The sequence below is a fragment of the Orycteropus afer genome, unplaced genomic scaffold (genome assembly GCF_000298275.1).
Source record: "Orycteropus afer afer isolate SDZICR_OR568_19922 unplaced genomic scaffold, OryAfe1.0 scaffold00014, whole genome shotgun sequence".
NCBI classification, from domain to species: Eukaryota; Metazoa; Chordata; class Mammalia; order Tubulidentata; family Orycteropodidae; genus Orycteropus; species Orycteropus afer.
The window spans coordinates 2,118,817-2,141,565 of NW_006921601.1; the positions used below are offsets into that span (position 1 = coordinate 2,118,817).

A 22,749-nucleotide genomic window follows, 5' to 3' on the forward strand; every position below is an offset into this window, starting at 1 on the left:
TGTGTCTGTGTTAATTGGTTTCCCTTTTCTTTGTTGAAGAGGGTCTGTGCAATCCTTCTGCCTAGTCCGCCATCTTGCCCCGCCTCTCCTTGGAGAGTTTTATGTGTCTTGACATGTATTTCGCCCCATCTCTGCCTACTGGCTTGCTTCATCTCTTTTATATCTGAAAAGAGATTGACTCAAGATATACTCTATACTAATCCTGCCTAATTAACATAACAAAGGCAACCCATTCCCAAATAGGATTATAACCACAGGTATAGAGGTTAGAATTTACAACACATATTTTGGGGGACATAATTCAATCCATAACATTCAACCCTTTGGCCCCCCAAAATCCATGTCTTTGCCACATGCAAAATACATCCATCCCATCACATCATCCCAAAAGTCTTAAATCAACTCTGAAATCAAGTCTGAAATCTCATCTTCTGCATCATCTAAAGCAAATATGGGTAAGACTTTAGGCATATTCCACCCTGGGGCAAAATTCCTCTTCATCTGTGAACCTGTGAAGTCTGGACTACAAGTTAACTGTTTCCAAAGTGCAATGGTGGAACAGGCACAAGGCAGACATTTCCATTACAGATGGCAGAAATTGGAGGGAAAGAAGGGATAAAAGGCACCACCAAGCAAGTCCAAAACTCATCAGAACAATTTACGTCAGCTCTCAAGGCTTGAAAATAATCTTTTGTTCTTTGGGACCATGTGGGCAATGGCCTACCCCCCCAGATCTGGGTCTTGGTCATGCCCTCTGGATTTTGGGCAGAGGCCTCTAGACCCTGGGCTTCTGCTTTGTCTTCCAGGACCACACTGGGATGGCAACTTGACTCCCTAAGTTTTGGGCAGCCCCATTCCCCTTGTTCATCTGAGTGGCAACTGCACCCCTTCAACCCAGGCAGGCCCCATTTTTTTACCCCGTAAGCATGGCAGCACCACATCCTCAGCTTTGGGCAGCTACACATCCTAGAACCGAGTTGGTGAAGAAGTTCTGACGCACTGAAACCTAGAAGGCTGTGGCCCCGCCCTTTGACACTGAGAAAGCCTTGCTTCCAGGGCTTCTTCAAACAGTTCTGCTGATCTTTGAGCTGTTCCGGGTCATTTTCTTTTCTTGGAGGACAACAGATGTAGCTCCTCTGGCCCATTTCTTTCCTGTAGAATTCCAAGAGGCAGACAGTGTTCTTTCCTTTCGCTCTTTTCTGTCCTCTTCAGTCTAAGCTGACGGGTTTTCTGCTGTAGTAGTTAGTTAGATCCATTAGTCACAAGCTTAATCTCTTTAACAAAAGATAGTGTAGCTACATCCTTGGTGAATATTCTAAGACATGTGTCCTTAGTTTGTACAAAAGAATTTTCCAAAGTTTTAATTTCTGTTTTCATTTTGTCCAGTTCATTTTTAAATCCATTTCTTTCCTCTTGAATTTCACTGTATGTGGCAAGGAGAAACCATGAAGCCCCTTTAAGATCTTGCTTAGAAATCTCCTCAGCCAGACATTCAAGTCCATCACTTACACTTTCTACCTTCCACCAAATATTTCAACATAATTCAGACAAGTTCTTTACCATTGCATAAAAAGCATCACCCTCCCTCCACTGTCTAATCACATGTTCATTATTCTCCTTTAAAGCCTCATTAGAAGCACGTTTAACATCCACATATCTAGCAACATTCTGTTGTTGGTTCCATACATATTCTCTAAGATGATAGACATATTGCATTGGGTGAATTTTTTGCAAAAGACCTCTTTAAAATGTTTAAGAGCAAAGATGTCACTTTGAAGAAAAAGGTGTACCTGGCCCAAGCCATGTTACTTTTTTTTTTTTTTAATTTTTAGTGTGCTTTGGGTGCAAATTTACAGAGCAGAATTTGTTTTACATTAACAGTTCGTGTGCATTTGATTTCATGCCCTGATTACCGTCCCCGATCATAACAAACTCTCCTCCCATCCTATCCCTGTGACTACTCCTTCCCTGTGCTCTTCTTAACTATGCACTTCTGTCTGTTCAGCTTTCCCTCTGTGTAAATGCTGTCCCTCTGGTGCCCCATGCCCCATGGATGATTGCTCTAAGGGGTGTATCTCCCTAGAGTAGGTGGGTGCATTGCATTGGGATAGATATTCTGCATGTAGGTCTTTCTACTGTTGGGCTGAGAGCCAATCCATAGGAATGAGTCCAGTTCTAGGCCTGAAGGGTAACCTGGGGCCATGGTCTTGAGAGTTGCACCAGACTCTATCAAGCCATGGCATTTTCAATAGCCTCATGTGTGAGAGAGCTCGGACAATAAGGAAAACCGCAGAAAAAATTGATGCATTTGAATTGTGGTATTGACAAAGACGATTGAATACACCATGGGCAGCTGAAAGAATGAGCAAATCTGTCTTGGAGGAAGTATAGCCAGAATGCCCTTAGAAGGCAGAATGATCAGACTTCATCTCATACTTTGGTTATATTGTTAGAGGGACAAATTCCTAGAGAAGGATATCATGCTTGGTAGAGTACAAGGTCAGTGAAAAAGGGGAAGACCCTCAAGGAGATGAATTGACACAGTGACTACAACGAAGGGCTCATCTAGCAACAGTTGTGAGGATAGCGTAGGACTGACTGGTCATTGTTTCGTTCTGTTGTACATAGGGTCACTATGAGTCAGAGCCAACTTGATGGCACCTAACAACAACAACAAGATGATAGAGATTTTCTCCATAGCTCTCCGTACTTTCTTCTGAGCTTTTACCAGAATTACCTTAGATGTTCATAATTCTATCAACATTCTCTTCAGGGCAATTTAGGCTTTTACTCTTAGGCACCTTAAAACTCTTCCAGTCTCCACCTACTACCCAATTCCAAAACCACTTCCACATTTTAGGTATCCATTAGAGCAGCACCCCACTCTTCCAATACTCCTTTCTGTCTTTGTTATCTAGTGCTGCTATAACAGAAACACCACAAGTGAATGGCTTTAACAAATTTATTTTCTGATAGTTTGGGAGGCTAGAAGTCCAAATTCAGAGTGCCAACTCTAGGGGAAGGCTTTCTCTGTCACCTCTGGAGGAAGGTCCTTGTCTTCAGCTTGTGCTTCCTGTTCCTTGGAGATCTCCATGTGTCTTGGCATCTCTTACTCCATTTCTCCTCCATTTGCTAATTTAATCTCTTTTATATCTCAAGAGATTTTGACTCAAGCTACACCCTACACTAATCCTGTCCACTAACATAACAAAGATAATCCACTCCCAAATGGGCTTAGAGCCATACCAGTTAGGATTTACAAATATTTTTGGGGAACATAATTCAATCCATAACACCTATCATCTTCTAACATACTGTGTAATTTACTTATATTTATCAGCTAACTTCCCATTAAATAATCTAAGATTCACAAGGGCACAGAGATCTTTGCCTGTTTTGTTCACTGATGCATCCCCAAATCCTACAGGACTCTGTGCAAAGAAGATGCTCAATGACAGCTTCATGGAGATTAAGAATTTTAAGTTAAAAGAAATCTGCATATTTTATGGGTCATTTTATGAGATCATTCAGCAGTTTAAACCAGTGGCATCACTAGGGGAGTGTGGGACTATACTGATTGGATCTGACAGGAACATTCTTTTTTAAAAAACAAACTAACTAACTAACTACCATTGAGTTGGTTATGACTCATAGTGACCCCTCCTTGGGTTTCTGAGGTGGTATCTCAACTGCTCATATGCACATTCAAGTTGAAGTTGAAGACAATTAAAGCAAGTCCACGAGAGCCAAATATGACCTCGATAATGTCCCTCCTGAATTTAGAGGCCATTTAAAGAATAGATTTGATGCAATGAACACCAGTGACTGAAAACCAGAGGAATTGTGGGATGGCATCAAGAACATCATCCATGAAGAAAATAAGAGGTCATTAAAAAGACAAGAAAAGACCAAAATGGATGTCAGAAGAGACTCTGAGGGTTGCCCTTGAGTGAAGAGTAGCTAATGCAAATGGAAGAAATGACAATATAAAAGAGCTGAACAGAAGATTTCAAAGAGCAGCTTGAGAAGACAAAGTTAATTGCTATAATGAAATGTGCGAAGACCTGGAGTTAGAAAACCAAAAGGGAAGAACACGCTTAGCATTTGTCAAGCTGAAAGAACTGAAGAAAAAATTTAAGCCCCGGGTTGCAATACTGAAAGATGTTATGGGCAAAATATTGAATGATGCAGGAAGCATCAAAAGAAAATGGAAGGAATACACAGAGTCACTGTACCAAAAAGAATTGGTCGATGTTCATCCATTTCAGGAGGTGGCGTATGATCAAGCATCAATGACATTGAAGGAAGAAGTCGAAGCTTCAATGAAGGAATTGGTGAAGAACAAGTCTCCAGGCATTGACGGAATACCCATTGAGATGTTTCAACAAATGGATGCCACACTAGAGGCACTTACTCGCTGTGCCAAGAGACTTGGAAAACAGCTACCTGGCCAACTGACTGGAAGAGATCCATATTTTTACCCATTCCAAAGAAAAGTGATCCCACAGAATGTGGAAATTATCGAACAGTATCATTAATATCACACGCAAGTAAAATCTTACTGAAGATAATTCAAAAACAGTTGCAGCAGTATATTGACAGAGAGTATCCAGAAATGCAAGCTGGATTCAGAAGAGGATGTGGAATGAGGGATATCATTGCTGATGTCAGATGGATCTTAGCTGAAAACAAAGAATACCAGAAAGACGTTTACTTGTATTTTATTGACTATGCAAAAATATTCAATTGTGTGGATCATAACAAATTGTGGATAACATTGATAAGAATGGGAATTCCAGAACACTTGATTGTATTCATTAGGAACCTGTACATAGATCAGGAGGCTGTCGTTTGAACACAACAAAGGAATACTGCGTGGTTCAAAATCAGGAAGGGAGTGCATCAAGGTTTTATCCTTTCCCCATACTTATTCTACTTGTATGCTGAGCAAATAATCTGAGAAGCTGGATTACATGAAGAAGAACATGGCATTAGGATTGGAGGAAGACTCATTAACAATCTGCCATATGCAGATGACACAACTTTGCTTGCTGAAAGTGAGGATGACTTGAAGCACTTACTGATGAAGATTAAAGACTACAGTATGCAGTATGGATTACACCTCAATATAAAGAAAACAGAAATCCTCACAACTGGTGCAATAAACAGCTTCACAATAAATGGAGAAAAGATTCAAGTTGTCAAGGATTTCATATTACTTGGTTCTACAATCAACACCAATGGAAGCAGCAGTCCAGACATCAGATGACATATTGCATTGGGCAAATCTGCTGCTAAAGACCTCTTTCAAGTGCTGAAGAGCAAAGATGTCTCCTTGAAGACTACAATGTGCCTAACCCAAGCCAGGGTATTTTCAGTCACCTCCTAGGCATGTGAGAACTGGACAATGAATAAGGAAGACCGAAGAAGAGTTGATGCTTTTGGGTTGTGTTATTGGAGAAGAATGCTAAGAGTACCATGGTCTGCTAAAAGGACTAACAAATCTGTCCTGGAAGAAGTGCAGCCAGAATGCTCCTTGGAAGCGAGTATGGCCAGACTTCATCTTACCTACTTTGGTCATGTTGTCATAAGGGACCATTCTCTTGAGAAGGATATCATGCTTGGGAAAGTGGAGGGTCAGCAAAGAAGGGGAAGGCCCTCAACAAGATGGACAGACACAGTGGCTGCAACAATGGGCTCAGATATAACAAGGATCGTGAGGCTGGCACAAGACCAGGCAGTGTTTTGTTCTGCTGTGCTTAGGGTCTCTATGAGTTGGCGATGACTTGATGGCACCTAACAAAAACAACAACAACAATCTCTATGGAAGTAGATTGCCCAGACTTCCTTCTGAGGAGTGGCTGGTGGATTTCAATTGCCAGCCTTCTGGCTAGCTGATTGGATCTGATAGGAATATCCTTTTTCATATGTTTTAAAAGAGTAACTTAAGATGAAATTCATGTTCTTTCTTCAGGAGGTAGGAGAAGGGGGTCAGTGACATCAGCAGTGTCAGGATCCTAGAGCCATGGTATAGAAATAGAAGGAGGTGATGGCTTTTGGCCTCCAGACAATAAATACGTAACTGAATTGGGGCATAAGATGGGGCACCTTGTTCCACAACCTTTCTCTTTCAGTTCCTAAATACTACCTTTGTTTTAATGTTACAAAAATAGTTGTAACTTTTTTACAGTCCAGTTGTAACTTTTTTACAGTCCAGTGGTTATTTCTATTTTTTTTTTTTTGTATTTTACATGAAGGTATAATTTACATATAGAAAAGTAAGTGAATTTTAAGTGTACAGCTTGTTGAATTTTTTGCATATGCCTATACCCATGTAAAGGAGCTCTAGTGGTATAGTGAGTAAGGCATTTGGCTGCTAACCAGAAGGTCAGTGGTTCAAACCCACCAGCTGCTCCATAGGAGAAAGATGGGGCAATCTACTTCCAGAAAGATCTACAGCCTCAGAAACCCAAAGGAAGTCTCTATGAGTTGAAATGGACTCAATGGCAGTGAGTTTGGTTTGCGTATACCCATGTAACCACCATCCACATCAAGATATAGAACTTTCCATTACCTAAGCAGGTTCCCTGGTACTTCATTAGTTGAAACTATTTCCCTCTCCCCAAAACAGGTAATCAAGTACTCTGACCTCTGTTACCATAGATTAATTTTGTCTGATTTGGAATTTCATATAAATAAAAAGAGAAAAATGCTGTTTTTTTTTCTTGCTTTGTAACTCAACATCATGTTTGTGCTATTTATCCACAATATTCTAGATAATGATGGTTAACTCTTTAGTATTTCTGTGTAGTATTTCACTGTATGATTGTACCATAGTTCATTCATTCATTCTTTTGACAGACATTTGGGTTGATTCCAGATTTTTTTTTTTTTTTTAGTATTATGAATAACACTGCTATAAACATTATTTTCCTTTCATGGACAAAAACATTCATTTCTTTTGGGGATGTATTCCTGGAATAGGGTATATATGTGTGTATGTGTTTTGCAGTACCAACAGTTTTCAAGAGAGGTTGTACCAGTTTACATTCTCACTAACAACTAGGAGATTTCCAATTGCCCTCTGCAAAGAGAGTGTGGAGGAGGCATCTTCCTTTGACCTCCTCCACCCTCCCGAGGGGGAAACTAAACAGCAACAACAGCCTGAGGCTTTTTCCTATAAGGCCAGACATGCTGCCACCCTCTAATCCTTTTACCAACTCTGACACCAACTATCCCTCCCACAGCACTCACTACTTCTCTACTGGCTATGACAATTCGTTGCGATGGCCACACGGAACTCACAATACTTATGATTAAGGAGTTTATTAGGGAACTGTTATTGTTGTTGTTAGGTGCCCTCAAGTCAGGTCCAACTCATAGCTACCTTACGTACAACAGAACAAAACTCTGCCTGTTCCTATGCCAGCCTCACAATCCTTGCTATGCCTGAGTCCATCATTGCAGCCACTGTGTCAGTCCATCTCATTGACAGCCTTCCTCTTTTGCTGACCTTCCACTTTATCAAGCATGATATCCTTCTCCAGGGAATGCTCCCTTCTGACATGACCAAAGTAGGTTAGACAAAGTCTGACCACTCTCACTTCCAAGGAGCATTCTGGCTTCACTTCCTCTAGGACAGATGTGTTAGTTCTTCTGGCAGTCCACAGTACTTCAGCATTCTTTGCCAACACCACAACTCAGAAGCATCAACTCTTCCTCGGTCTTCCGTATTCATTGTCCAGCTTTCACATGCATATGAGATGACTGAAAATACCATGACTCGGATTAGGCACACCTTAGTCTTCAAAGAGACATCTTTGCTCTTCAGTACTTTTTGCCACAGATTTGCCAAGTGCAAATACATCATCTGATTTCTTGACTGCTGCTTCCATTGGCGTTGATTGTGGATCCAAGTAATATGAAATTCTTGACAACTTCAATCTTTTCTCCATTTATCATGATGTGAGGATTTTCATTTTCTTTATGTTGAAGGTGTAATCCATAGTGCAGACTGTAGTCTTTAATCTTCATCAGTAACTGCTTCAAGTCATCTTCGTTTTCAGAAAGCAAGGTTATGTCGTCAGCATATTGCAGGTTGTTAATGAGTCTTCCTCTAATTCTAATGCCATGTTCTTCTTCATATAGTCCAGCTTCTCAGATTATTTGCTCAGCATACAGATTGAATAAGTATGGTGAACTAACAGGTTACAATTCAGTTTCAGGAACACACTCAGGATACTATTGCTCTATCAGGACAGTCTTCTTCAGCCATGCCTTCAGGCATGCTTCTCTGGCCCTTGGCCTCTTGGCCCTCTCAGGCAAGTGTTACAAAGCTCTTTTAGCTCTGGCAATAGGTGCAGCTAGGTGTACCCCACTCTGGCAGCAAACCTCCCAAAAGCACTTAACTTTCCTGCTCCATGGGCCAGCAAGCCCACCACTCTGTCTTGTGCTTCTTGGCTCCACTGACATCATTGTCTCAGCCAGTCATCTCAGCCAGTTAGTTGTCTCTGCCACCTCTCTGCCAACGAGATCCAGTGCAGGGATCTCAGGTCCAAGGACACACTCCACTCTACCTTCAGCTTTTCTTTCTTGACAGCAGTGAGATATCCCCCCTTCTGCCACTAGGAGAGCTCATTTCAAGCCTAGCAGAATGATGAAACCAACCAGACTGCACATTACTGTTTCATATACCTTATTTGCATGGTCCCACCCCCAACAAAGGTGGCATGTACCTTATTTACATTACTAACAAAGTATCCAATCCCCTTGGTGGGCCACAAACATGTTATATTTGCGTAGTTCCGCCTAGTAATCCACTGGGAGTCTCCAAGACCATGGCTAGATGAGCCACACCAAGCAATTCACTGCACTAAACCCTACATGGGAGCTCTGGTAGCATAGTGCCTAAGGCACTTGACTGCTCACCAGAAGGCTGATGGTTCAAACCCACCAGCCACTCCTGGGAAGGAAGATGGGGCAATCTACTTCCGTAGTGATACTGCCTCGGAAACCCAAGGAGGAGTCGCTATGAGTCAGGTCCGAGTCGACAGCACATAACAACAACAACAAACCCTACATTCTCATCAATACTTGGTGTTGTCAGGGTTTTTAATTTTAGCCAAACTGGTGGATGTTCAGTGATATTTTATTGTGGTACCTCATCATGGTTTTAATTTACCTTTCTCTGATGACCAGTGATGTTGAGCATCTTTTCATATGTTTATTGCCCATTTTTATACCAAGACTCTTTCTCGTTTTTAACTGGCTTACTAGATTCTCATTTTTAATTGGCCTGCTAATTTTTATCCTTATTAACTTGGGAGTTCTTTATACATTCTAGATATGAGTTCTATGTCACATACATGTATTATAGATATTTTTTTCCTATTCTGGATAGGAATTTTTTCATATTTTAATGGTGTCTTTTGATGAACAGAATTTCTTTATTTTCATGAAGTTCAGTTTATCAATCTTTTTACTTGGTGCTTCTTGAGTCCTGGTTTAAGAAATCTTTGCCTGCCCCAAGATCATGTCAATATTCTGTGTTTTCTTCTAGAAGTTTTATTATTTTATCATTCACATTTAGGTCTATGATCTATTTAAAATTAATTTTCATATATGGTGTGAGGTAATAGTCAAGGTTTATTTTTTTTTTTCCATTTATTGAAAAGGACATTTATTGTCCTTTCTCACATCTGATGTAAGTAACTATAAGTTGTGCCTTTGTCATAAATCAGATGGCTATATAAGTGTGGATCTGTTTCTGAACATCTAGTCTATTTGTCTGTCTTTTTATCAGTGTCATACTGTCTTAATATTTGCAGCTTTATAATAAGGCTTGTCATCTTGACATCTGGTATTTTATGTCTTCTAACATAAGGCAATATTGTGCTATTCAGAAGGCCACATCACCCAGGCCTAATGACTACAGAGTACATACCCTGGAATTATTTCTGAACCTTACTTATCCAATCTTTCTTTTTCTTTGCTTATGCCATATGTTGTGAAATTCTCTATGTACACATGTGCACCAGTCCCAGGGACTTTCAGTAGATAGGCCTGACCATCACCTATAACCTTAGCATACATTATAAACCAGAAAAACAGTTGCTATTAAGTCAACTCTGACTCATGGCAAACCTATGTGGGTCAGAGTCGAAGTATGCTCCATAGAGTTTTCAGTGGCTCATTTTTCAGAAGTAAACTACCAGGCTTTCTGGTATTTTGAGGCACTTCTGGGTGGACTTGAACCTCCAACCTTTTGGTTAGCAGCAGAGTCCTTTACTGTTTGTACTACCTAGGGACTCCACCACATTATAGGTTCTCAATATATGTTCTCCATTTCGCATCTTCTCTGGTCATTTTGAGGTTTCTGGGGTTAATCTGTACTAAAAAGCCACCCTTCATGTGTACATCTAGATTTTAGATTCCAGACTGTAAGACCTGAGAGTTTGCTCAGACCAGTAGGTGGTCAGTTTGTTCTCCACCCCTACCCCCAGTGAGTCTTCCACCCTACACTGGCAGGTTCACGAGGACACGTACCACATGCAGCAGGGCCTGCAGGAACGAGTGCAAAGTTGCAAGAAGATCAGAAGAGAGAAATGCTCCATATACCTTCAGCGGGTGCAGTGCCAGGAGCTGGAGCAGAGGCTGAAGCAGGCGGAGGCCTGGATGCTGCAGCTGGGACCGCTTGCCCGCCTGGTAGACTACATGATTTGCCAGAGCCTTGTATCCATCGTGGAGGAGGAGATAACCTCTTTTGTGACCCACATTCTGCAAGTGAGGTGGTGGGTGGCATGTGTGGAGGTGGGCAGGCAGTCACAGGCTACATGCTTGCCCCATGACCTCTCCTGATTCTTTTACAGACCCCAAGGCAGAAACCCTTTCTCACAGCACAGCTGGTCTTTGACAATCAAGGTCAGCTGTCTCATGTGCCCTCTATTGAAAAGATGATCCAAATTCTAACTGGGGGCCTACAGTCTGTCAAGACCTCTGTCCTGCAGGTATTCTGACAAGGCAGGGGACTGACTAGGAATTCCCCCAGTTCCTATTCTCTGTAATCAGAGCCCTCAACCTGGCCTGACTCACTTACTATTTTCTACTTCTGTCTCTTCTCCATATCTCACATAAAGGTGATGCAAACTGCAGACCTCCAGATTTCCTGGGATTCCCTGTATTCCCAAGGTATTTAAGGAAACCTAGGCAGAAAATAGGCTGGAAGGAGGGGGGAGGGCACATGGAAAGTATAGAGTGCTAATGGCATGGGAAGAAGGTGGAGGGCCAGGCTCTTCAGTCCGGAAATCAGGCCTTGGGTGTGGATAGAGCAGCTCTAATCTGGGTACAGCACAGTCGTGTTATAGGAGTCAGGAGATGGGACTGTTTTTGCTCACTCATGTATGTGCTTATATGTATATGTGTGCATGCACCTGAGTGGAAAGAGAGGTGTATGAAAGTGTGTGAGTATGTTGTCCTTCCCTCCTTCCCCTATTTACCCAAACTCTGAGCAATCTATTCTGTAATACATGTAATACATCTACTGTTGAATTTGATTGCTAGGTTAATTTGTACTTATTTGAAGAACTTTGCTTGCTTAGTATTTGCTTTCTTTCCTACAACTCTTTCATTCCATGCAGAGTAATTCATTAGTATTTGTGGTGGTTATGTTTGTGTGTCAACGAGGCTGGGTCTGGTTGAGTGGCTGGGCAGCTGGTGGTAGTAATTTCCCATGATGACACTGGCAATCAGCTCCATGGTGGGATCTGCCACAAGCAACTGAATAGCTGCCTTTGGGATGTGGTCTGCTTCCTGTATATAAGAAGCAGCTTTGGCATGTCTCTAGTTTATGGCACACTTGGACCCTGCATGTAGCCGTGTCGTTGTTCAGCAGCCTGCCATGCTCTGGTGACCTTGGGACTTACAATGGACTTAAATTAATGGCCTGCCATGTGGTTTGGTTACATCGGGACTGTGCCTTTTTACTTGTCAACCTTGGGTTTGTCAGCCTTAGCAGCTAGCAGCTGTCTAAGTGAAGAGACACCTCTAGCTCCAGTGGGCTAGACCCCAGAGCTGGACCCCAAGGTTGAGGGGCTTTCACCCAGCCCCTAGAGCCTGGCACTTTGAACTTGGACTTAAAGCCTCCAAATTATAAGAATAAACTCCTGTTTGTTAAGGCCATCCCATTTGTGGTATATTCTTGTCAGAGTGGCACTAGGTAACCAGAACAGAAAAAATTGAGTGATTTTAGAATTAGCAGCTAGCATTGGTTATCACTCTTCAAATTTGTTAACCATCAGGGAGAAAATACATCTCTGCATTTAAAAAAAAAGAAAATTGGAATATTAACACTGTCAAAATAAAATCACTTAATATATTCAGTCACATCTGACATGTAGATGCCTTTTCCTTTTCCCATGCACCCAGTATGTTTTCCGTAAGATGATTTAATGACTCAATGTTCATTTTAGGAAGTAGGTGACAAAAGAGGGAAAAGAGCCATTGAAAGGAGCCATTTTACAAATCACACCATTTGGGGGATAATTTTCCCCCAAAATGAATCTAGGTTGATGGAGACTATTGATATTTGCTCGATATGGTACAGTGGAAAGAAGAACAACTCTGAATTCATGCTATCTGAATTCAGCTTCCTGATCTGCAAAGTGGGAATAACAAAATACATAGCTTGCAGGATTGTTTGAAGAGTAAAGGAGGAGATATGTCTAGTATGAGGCTCAGCACATAATACATACACTACAGATAGTATCTTACTATTATTATTAAACACTTGGTTAAATCGGGCATTCCACAGTATTTTTTATGTTCTATATTCATTTGTAGGAGCTCTGGTAGCATAGTGGCTAAAGCACTTGACTGCTAACCAGAAGGCTGGCGGTTCAAACCCACCAGCCACTCCTCAGAAGGAAGGTTGGGCAATCCTACTTCCATAGTGATACTGCCTCGGAAACCCAAGGAGGGGTCGCTATGAGTCGGGGCCGACTCGACGGCACATAACAATAACAACAACAACATATTCATTTGTACCACAGATACTTATTTTGCAGTATGTTGCTTTGAATGGATAAAAAAATCTTTGAACTTTCATTCTAAATTATAGTCAAAGTGAAAATATTATTTTGTAGTGTCTTTGTTTGCCCCTTCCTCTTTTTTAAAAAAACAACACATTATTTTTGTTATGTGCCATCAAGTTATCTCCAACTCATAACAACCTTATGTACAACAGAACAAAACACTGCCTAGTCCTGTGCCAGCCTCATGATCCTACTACACATGAGCCCATTGCTGCAGCCACCATGTCATTCTATCTTGTTGAGGGCCTTCCCCTCTTTTGCTGACCCTCCACTTTACCAAGCATGACATCCTTCTCCAGAGAATGGTCCCTTCTGGCAACATGACCAAAGTAGGTGAGTCGAAGCCTGGCCATTCTCATGTCCAGGAAGAATTCTGGCTGCACTTCTTCCAGGACAGATTTGTTAGTTCTTTGAGCAGTCCACGATACTTTCAGCATTCTTCACCAATACCACAACTCAAAAGCATCAACTATTCTTTGGTCTTCATTATTCATTGTCCAGACTCTCTATGACCTTTCAGTTAAATTTCCTGTACATGTGACTGACTTAGTTCAAATTCTCAAGACAAGGAATCTGATTCAGCCTATCCTATAGATCTGAATCATATATCCAAAAGTTACGGCATGGGGAATGGATCACAACGTAAATTATCTAGTTTTAGAGGCAAAACCAAACCCAATCCTACTGCTATTGAGTCTCTTCCTACTCATAGTAACACTACAGGACAAAGTAAAACTTCCCCATAGGGTTTCCAAGGCTATAAGTCTTTAAAGAAGCAGACTACCTCATCTTACTCCTGCAGAGCAGCTGGTGGGTTCAAATCACCAAACTTTGGTTAGCAGTCTGATATCTTTAACCACTGCCCCACCAGAGTTCCTTAGGTAGAAGCAAGGGCAGATCCTTTTAGAAGGAAGTGTATGGTTAAGGAGGCTGTAATGTTCAGTAATGCCTGTACTTGGCAATAAACATATATTATATGGGCCTGAATATGCAAGTCAGTTTGGGGTTACATAATCCTAACTCAAACTAGGTAAGCAAAAAGGGCAATTTATTGGCTTACATAACTAGAAAATGCATAGATGCAACTGGATTCAGGATCAGCTGGATTCAAGGCTCAAGCAAGGTCATCAGAGCTTTATTTTTCTCTCTTAGTCTCTTGACTTTGCTTGGCTGTCTGAATTTTGAATCACTGAGAATGATTTCAGCTGGAGATAACAAGACCTAACAATAATAGTGACATAATAATAATTATAATAGTGGCCTAACAACAACAATAATAATAGTGGCCCAAACAATAAAAAAATTTCACATAATGAGAAGTCTATAGATAAATGGTTCCAGAGTTAGTTCAGAGGCTCAAAAATATCATCGAGTGCCAGGTTTATATCCTTCCCTCACTTCTGCCTCCTTTTAGCTATAGATAAGAGAAGATCCTTTCAGAAGTGAGTGTGTGTTGGGGAGGCTGCAATCAAGTAGTTTTTCATCCTCAGCCTTATTGCCTCATAGTTGCACGACAAGCTATAGCACCATTCCCAAGCAAAATCAAGGGAAGAAGGGGAGGTAAGGTTGGTAACAGAACTCTTCTTCCCTGACTCTCACTTTTTATCAGGAAAGGTAATCTTTTCTAGACACTCCCCAGCACACTCACTTTTACATCCACTGGTAAACTCCAGGTCGTGTGACTACCTCTAGCTGCAAGAAAGGTTGAGAAATCAAGTGACTGATATCTTCAGTTTCTAATGGATGATGGGATCTGCCAACACTGAAGAAGGGAGAGGGAGATGATGGCTCTGGGGTAATCAACCAATATACCTTCCAGGGTTCCTTTCTTCAGACAGGCTGTCTCCATCTGGCAAGTAAGATAATCACCAGCACTCTACACCGTCATTTCATACTATACTCCCTCTCTTCTAACCCTCACTTAATCTTATATTTAATGCTCACCAGCAGTCCTTATGTTAATATCCCTCTAGTGATTTTGTTTGTCTAAAGCTCATTCTCTATTAGATTTCTCAGAAAGACTTGTGGGAATAAAATCTTCAAGTTTGTGTATGTTGATAACTGTGCCTTTTGAATGTCAATATTGCTGGGTATAAAATCATTGTCTCACAGTTTTTTCCCTTGCATATCTTAAATATGTTATTCCATTTTTTCTAGCATTAAACATTTTTATTAAAAGTCTGATAAGAATTTAATTCTTTCCCTTATACATCTTTTGTTCTTTTTGCCTAGATACCTGAAGTTGTTTTTGGTTTTTTCCCCCCATGAACTCTATTCATTTTACTAGACTATATCTTGGTATTAAACATTTTGGGGTAGAATTCCCAGGAATATACTTGAGGTATGTTCTTTCAAAATGTTGTTTTAAATATTTTATATTTCAGGAAAGTGTTCTTGAATTAAATTGACTTTTTGAATTAAAGATTGTAGTATTTGTTCTCTTCCCTGGCTTTGGCTTTTTTCTTCAGGGACCCCTGTTGTCTGTTCATTGGATCCTGATTACTTATCTCTATTTGATTTCTTCTACTAAAACCTTTTTTAAAAAATGTTTCTTTTTTTACTTTTATAATTATCCTTCCTTTCACCTTCTGTTTTTCTTAAGGCATTATATGTTGTGCTTATTTGCTGTTCTGTTTTTTTTTTTTTTTTGTATGAAGCAATAATGGTTTATCTGCATTTTACATATAATGTAATACAATGAGAGGCAGCTCATTTTAACACAGAGGCAAATCTGCCCTCTGCTGGTGGTTAGAAGCTTCTGCACCATCTAACTTTTGAAATGATGTTTTTCATTGTGAGCAGTTAGATGAAGTGAGTCTGTGAATTAGTTATGCATCCCTTTTTAAAAAAATTTTAATAAATATATATGTATCTTATGTTCCTTTTTAAAGTTTTCATCCTGATTTTTTTTCTCTTTTATTTCTAATTCTTTCCTGAGTCTGTCACATAATTTCTGAGCTTTTCTAATTCTGATAGGTGTTGCTCTTTCATGACAAATAATTTTCCTAATTTTTTTTTTTTTTTTTTTTAGGATCTCTGGTAGCATAGTGCCTAAGGCACTTGACTGCTAACCAGAAGGCTGGTGGTTCAAACCCACCAGCCACTCCTCAGAAGGAAGGTTGGGCAATCCTACTTCTGTAATGATACTGCCTCAGAAACCCAAGGAGGGGTCGCTATGAGTCGGGGCCGACTCGATAGCACATAACAACAACAACAATGTTTTTTTTTTAGCTTGTTTGAAGTGATGGCATATAGTTCTGATCTATTTCTTGAATACTTTCTTTGTCTCTGGAGATGTTATTTCTAGTCCTTTTTCTTTTCTTATAATATGTGTGGGGTTTGATGTTGACACTTTTCATTGCTTATTTTAGAAAAGTTCATTTCCCTGAACTTTTAGAAGGAAGCTTGGTTGAGAATAGTTTTCTAGTGTCTCAGTTGCCTTTTCTCTTGTTTTTCTGTGGTATTCTAAAGATAGTGGCTAACTTTCTGAGACTTTCTGCTTTCCATTTCTCTCCCTCACTTTATCAGGACCTTTTCTCTTCTTTTTCGCTATTGCTTCTTTTCCGCTCATTTTTTATTCTAGTCCCAGAAGCTTCTCCTTAGTGCTGAGCCCTTAGTGCTGAGACAGAAGCCTGGCTGGTTTGTTTTAAGAGCTCACAGACTGCTTCTGTCCCTACCAACCTATATTCATTTTAAGGACTATTATAACAAAATACCACATACTAGATGGCTAAAACAGAAATTTGTTCTATCACAGTTCTGGAGCCCGAAATCTAGGTGTTGGCAAAGCCAAACTCTCTCCTTTGTTGCCTCATCCTAGCTCTGGTGGCTTCTAGCAATCCTTGCATTCCTTAGCTTGTAGCTACATCACTCCAGTCTCAGGTTCTGTCTTCCCATAGCCTTTTTCCCTCTGTGTGCTATGTGTCTGTGTGTACTCTCTCACTCTCTCTTTTTTTTTTGTAAAGATACCAGTCATAGGATTTAGGACTCACCCTAACACAAAAACAAACCAAACCAAATCCACTGCCATCGAGTGGATTCTGATTCATAGGGACCTACGTTGGGTTTCCGAGGCAGTAAATCTTGACGTAAGCAGATTTCCCCATCTTCCTTCCAACTGCGAAAATTCTGGCTAGCAGTCAAATGCCTTAGGCACTGCGCCACCAGAGCTCCTTCACCCTAACACGGCGTGACTTCATTTTTACTTCATTACATCTACAAAGACCGAATAAAGTCGAATTAACAGGTACCAGGGATTAGAACTTGAACATATCTTTTTATGAGGGAGGAAATTCAACCCACTACAAGATCTTACCACCCCTACTACTGGAGTGGGCAAAATCCCTTCCAGTTTTACCTGTTGTTCTCAAATTGGCCTGCTGACTCTGAGTTTCCTATTCTCTATCAGGTGACTCATTGTTTCCTTCTGATTTCTTCCTTACAAATGCTGATATGATGTAGAGCTTGAGGATGTAGATATCTTGTACCCAACTACTTGTATTTTGGCACCTCTGGTGGCAAAGTGCCTAAGTCATTTGACTGCTAACCAGAAAGCTGGTGGTTCAAACCCATCTGCCACTCCTCAGAAGGAAGATTGGGCAATCTATTTCTGAAAAGATATTGCCTTGGAAACCCAAGAAGGAGTCACTATGAGTTGAAATTGACTCGACGGCAATGAGTTTGGTTATTTTGGGGGCTTGTATTTTAGGATTTGTAAGGATCCCTTGTCCTCATTTTGTTGAAAATGTTATTCATATGTTTCTGGTTTTGCTATCTAATTGCACTGCCATTTTTATGTGGGGATTTGGGAGATTTCAAAGCTATGGTGCCACTACCACCATCTTCCCAGAACCCCTTCTGGCATTATATTAAATGACTTAAATGACTCTTAAGTGGAGGAAAGACTATTTGATATGGGAGGCAAGGGCCAAAGAAAACCAAACAAACCAAACTCATTGCCGTCAAGTTGGATCCGACTCACAGTAACCCCTCCTTGGGTTTCTGAGGTGGTATCACTATGGAAGTAGATTGCCCAATCTTTCAAAGGAGTGGCTGGTGGGTTTGAACTGCCAGCCTTCTGGTTAGCAGTCAAATGCCTTAGGCACTATACCACCAGAGGGCCAAAGAATGGAGACAATTAAGGAGGGTTTTACAATAATGCAGTGAGAGATGATGGGGACTTGGGCTGGAGTGGGGGCAGTATTGGAGGTGGTGAGAACTGGTTGGATTCTGGGTATAATTTGAATGTAGAACCAACAGGATTTGATGCTGGCTGGATAGGAGTGTTATATGTGAGAACAGTCAGAGAAGACTAAAGTTTTTTACTTGAGCATCTGGGAGAACTGAGCTCCTATTTACTAAAATTAGTAGATTGTAGGAGGAGCAATATTTGTGGGGAGAAATCAGGAGCTCAGTTTTGGACCTGTTAAGTTGGAGCTGCATATTAGATATCCAAGTGGAGATGTGTAATAGACAGTTGCTTAGAAGGGAATGAAATTCAGGGAAAGATCTGGACTAGAGACAAATCTGGAAGCAAATAAACCAAAAAAAAAAAAAAACCTCACTGCCGTCAAGTTGGATCCGACTCATAGCAACCCCTCTTTGGGTTTCCAAGACGGTATCACTGAGGAAGTAGATCACACAATCTTCCTTCCGAGGAGTGGCTGGTGGGTTTTAACCACCAGCCTTCAGCTTAGCAGTCAAATGCCTTAGGCACTATGCCACCAGAGCTCCTGGATGGTATTTAAAGCCATGAAACAGGAAGAGGTCTCCTAGCAAGTGAGTGCTGATGGAGAAGAGAAAAGATCTGAGGACTGAGCCTTGTTTAGGTGCTGGTTGTTGTTGTTGTTATGTGCTGTCGAGTCAGCCCCAACTCATAGCGACCCCTCCTTGGGTTTCCGAGGCGGTATCACTATGGATAGGTGCTGGTAGTATGGCTCTAATTTCTGAATATTTTGGTGTTTTTCCCCTTTTTGTACAAAGTTTTTACACAAATACGGAAATTGGCATATAGCCAGTTCCTTAACTTAAGTTAAGGGGGAAGCCATGTTCAAGGCTCTTCCTTAAGGCAGCGACTGAGAGCTGGCATGCTCAGCATCATTTCCAGCTTCCTGGTGTGCATTTCTGTTCTGAAGAAGGTGGGATGCTACAGACTACATTTCCCAGATCCCTTTGCAGCAGGTGACATGATTTAGAACCCACCAATTAGATATGCAACAACAACAACAACAATTAGATATGCAGAAACTTTAGTTCAGAATTGAGTTAAGTGGGGGCAAGAGGCAGGGCATATGCTATCTATTTTGCTGGTGCAGATCATAGCCGTGTGTTGTTATAGCTGGCATTGTGGCAGTGATGTCCCAATTTGCCAGGTAGAGAGCTTCTGATTATTTTTTTCAGCTCTCTCAATTATTCTGTAACCCATTAAATATTCTGTAGTGGTTCCCTTCCTGCTTATACTAGCTAGAGTGAATTCTGTTCTCTGCACCCGAACCCTAACTATTAAATTCCCTCAATGGGTCTGGTGCTCTGTATGTGTGATATAGATGTACAGGTAGAGTCACTTGTGAGCATGGAGTGTGTGTGTGTGTCTGTTAAGAACTTACATACTTTGGGTGAAGAAGGATGTTATGTGTGGGCTCTGGAGGGTACTCATGAATAATTATAGGGTGTGCTCCACTAGCAGAAGACGAAGAGGACGACTTGAACACAGAATTCTTGATGCCCAAGTTCCAGGGCCAGCCCACCAATGCTGTGCGCATCTTCTGTGGCCAAGACATTGGATTGGTGTGGCCCTGGAAGACTCTCTCAAATGCTGGAACCCTGGAAGTCCGTGGGTACCGCCTGCGGGGCCAGTACTTGCCCTCCAGTTACAAGCAGCTGCAGGAGGACCTTGACAATAACCCTCAAATCCAGCAGGCAATGACTATGCAACAGGCGCTAATGGAGGTGAGAACAGAGGTTTGAGAATGAGACCTATCGATTCCCACGATAGCCACCCACCTCTGTCCTAAGCTCATTTCTGCTCCTAGGGCATGCTGTTGGAGGTACAGGAATTCTGCAAGGAATATCACTGGATAACAGGCATTTATGAATTCCTGCAAGCCTGGGGGCCTCAGCAACTGGAGACCATGAGAGGCTGCCCCATCAAGGACTACATGACACTGGTGAGCCGCTTGAACGTTTGGCAGGCCCGTGTCTCCACTGTGCCTACTGAGTTGTGTACAAAAGGCAAGTTGCTGCTGCTGAACTGCTGTGAGGTACAGGCAGAGCTGGGTGAGTGTTGCTTGTCCTGCTTGCTTTCCTTCCTTCCTCCCTTACCTCTGTTCACATGGCCCTCCTTGGGCCTGAAATGTCCTTCAAGGACCTTTGGTGAAGGACCCTCATTGGACCCACAGAACCTCTCAGAGCTCCAAGTCCCAGCCCCTTTCCTTTAAAATCAAAAATCTACGTGGTCACTACAGCCCATCTTTGTCTTGTCTCTGCTCATTCTCTGTACTGCTCAGGAATCACGTTCCTGCTACATGACACTCTCTGTCTCATGGTATGGAAGTAGTTTAAACCAAATTTGACTGAAAACAGTCTTAGCTTGTTCCTTGGGCTATTGAACTCAGTTTCTGCACAGAGATTCTTTGGAATCTAGCGTGCTGCACTCTCCACATGTACCAGAGTCAAACTTTACACTACAATTTGGATGTGTAAAAAGTTGAGATCCTATTTAACTAATCTTGTCTTGCTCTATAGTCCTAACTTTCTGTAAAGGAAAAACATAACCACCCCAATTAAAGAGAACACTTTTCATTTAAAGGAGACACTTTTGGTCTCATTCAGTCTATCTTGAGTATCCGTCAATGCAATACTCACACTGCACTTCTGGGTGTTTTTTCCCTCAAGTGTTCTCTGCTCCTTTTCCTTCCTAAGATGGCATCTGGCACTGAGGGAGGTACCCTGGGCTGTGTGTGTTTCTTTGTTAGCTCCTGTGATCCTCATTGAGATGTCATGGGTCCTTGCCTGGTCCTTGCTTTCCTGCCATTACTGCTTCTGGTATTGAAGTATTGATGTATCCTGGGATGGCTTGTATTCTCTTGACCTAGGAAGGGTCCCGAGTGTTTTCCTTTGCTAACTTGACCCCACCTTGGCTCCTCTGCCACTGCAGATCCTGGGAGCTTTAGTGGATCCTTTACCCAGTTTGTCTTAGGCTGACTACCCCACAGCTTCTGCTTCAGGATCCTTCACCCCTCGACACAGGAACCCTATCTGAGCCCTCTGGCTGTCCATTCTTGGCTAGCTTCTATATTCTCTGCCATTTGGGAACTGTGGGTAACTTGGAAACATTATCTTTGTCCCTCTTTGACAAATCACACCATGATTTCTACTCTATTGTGACTATCTCATGTTGCATAAGGGCACATGACAAGGGTCATCTCTTCTTGCCACTACTGACCCGTACTGGCCTTCAAGGGTTTCAGAGAAATCTGGATCAAGGTCTAGTTCTGTTCCTTCTTTTCTTTTTCTGCCTTCTCATGCTGTTGTGTATTAGCTAAGTACCTTAGCCTAGGAGCTGGACTTGGAAAGGGTTATAGTGGAGTAGACTTGGAAGCCAGTGATTTGTTCTTGTAGAAAATAGAGAGGTTGTTCTGTTTCCTCACTAACTATAACTATCGGAAGCAGACGCTATGGCTCACAGTACCAATAGTGTCCTCTTCCTACAGAGACTAGATACTGCTGGACCCACTGCCTCTTAGAACTTGCTGAACGTAGCAGGCCTTGGAGCTGGTGCCTGAAAAGAGTTTGCTAGGAAGTGCCTGCCTGCCCCTGCCTTTGCTCAACAGATGAAAGCACATGCCTCATTAGCTATTTTATGGGCCATAAAACTGCCTGCTCTTTCTCCCTTCCTCTCTCCCCTCCCATATGTACAGGGGGTCCAGGCTGGCAAGGCAGGAACACACAGGATCTGCGATTGGTCTGCTTTCTTTCTGGCCCTGTTCTGGGCAGGCTTTGCTCCACTGCTGCCCTGGAAGTCTATGCTTTCTTTCTAGTTTGTTAGTTGCTTGCTCCTTAGGATCAGCCTCTTTAAGAGGAACAGATGGAGAGAGAAAAGCACAGAGTTTGGAATCCTGACTGTTTATCACCTGCATTGTGACTGCAGATCACTGAACTTCACTTTTTTTAATTTGGAACATAAGCATAATAATACTCAGCTCATAGGGTTATAGTGAGGAGATATCATTTGTCATACTAGCATTGAATCTGGCATGCAGTAGGCACTTAATAATTTTTTAATTTAACCTCACCTCCTTCCATCTTCTCTCATCTTTCTCACTGATCTAATTTTATCTTCTTATCCTCAGCTCTGTTCTTCTTTTTCCTGCCTCCCTTCAACAGTGAATGACATAATTATCCTCTGGTCCGTTGGTTTCACCAGAAGCTTGGAGTCACCCTTTACTCTTCCCTCTTCCTAACCTCACCACTTTCAACCTATTGCCAGTCCCTTCCATTCTTCTGCCTCCTGAATACCTCTCAACTCTGTTTGCGCATCCATCTCCAACTTCCAAGCCTAAGGAGCCCTGGTCTTTAATGAATCTATTGCCATTGCTACTTGATACCATGCAGTGTCGCTGTTGAGTTCCTGTCTGCCTTCACCTGCCTGATGCTGCCAAAA

The 22,749-nt window shown here is 41.7% G+C and overlaps 1 protein-coding gene across 1 annotated transcript in view; it reads left to right on the plus strand.

The window, feature by feature from the left end:
* The window catches only part of DNHD1 (dynein heavy chain domain 1), a 98,448-nt gene that overhangs the window by 29,392 nt on the left and 46,307 nt on the right, over positions 1-22,749 (plus strand). Inside the window, 5 exon segments of the mRNA XM_007956446.1 lie at positions 10,528-10,782; positions 10,869-11,006; positions 11,136-11,187; positions 19,771-20,036; positions 20,120-20,363. Of these exon segments, the coding sequence (XP_007954637.1) occupies positions 10,528-10,782; positions 10,869-11,006; positions 11,136-11,187; positions 19,771-20,036; positions 20,120-20,363 (955 nt within the window).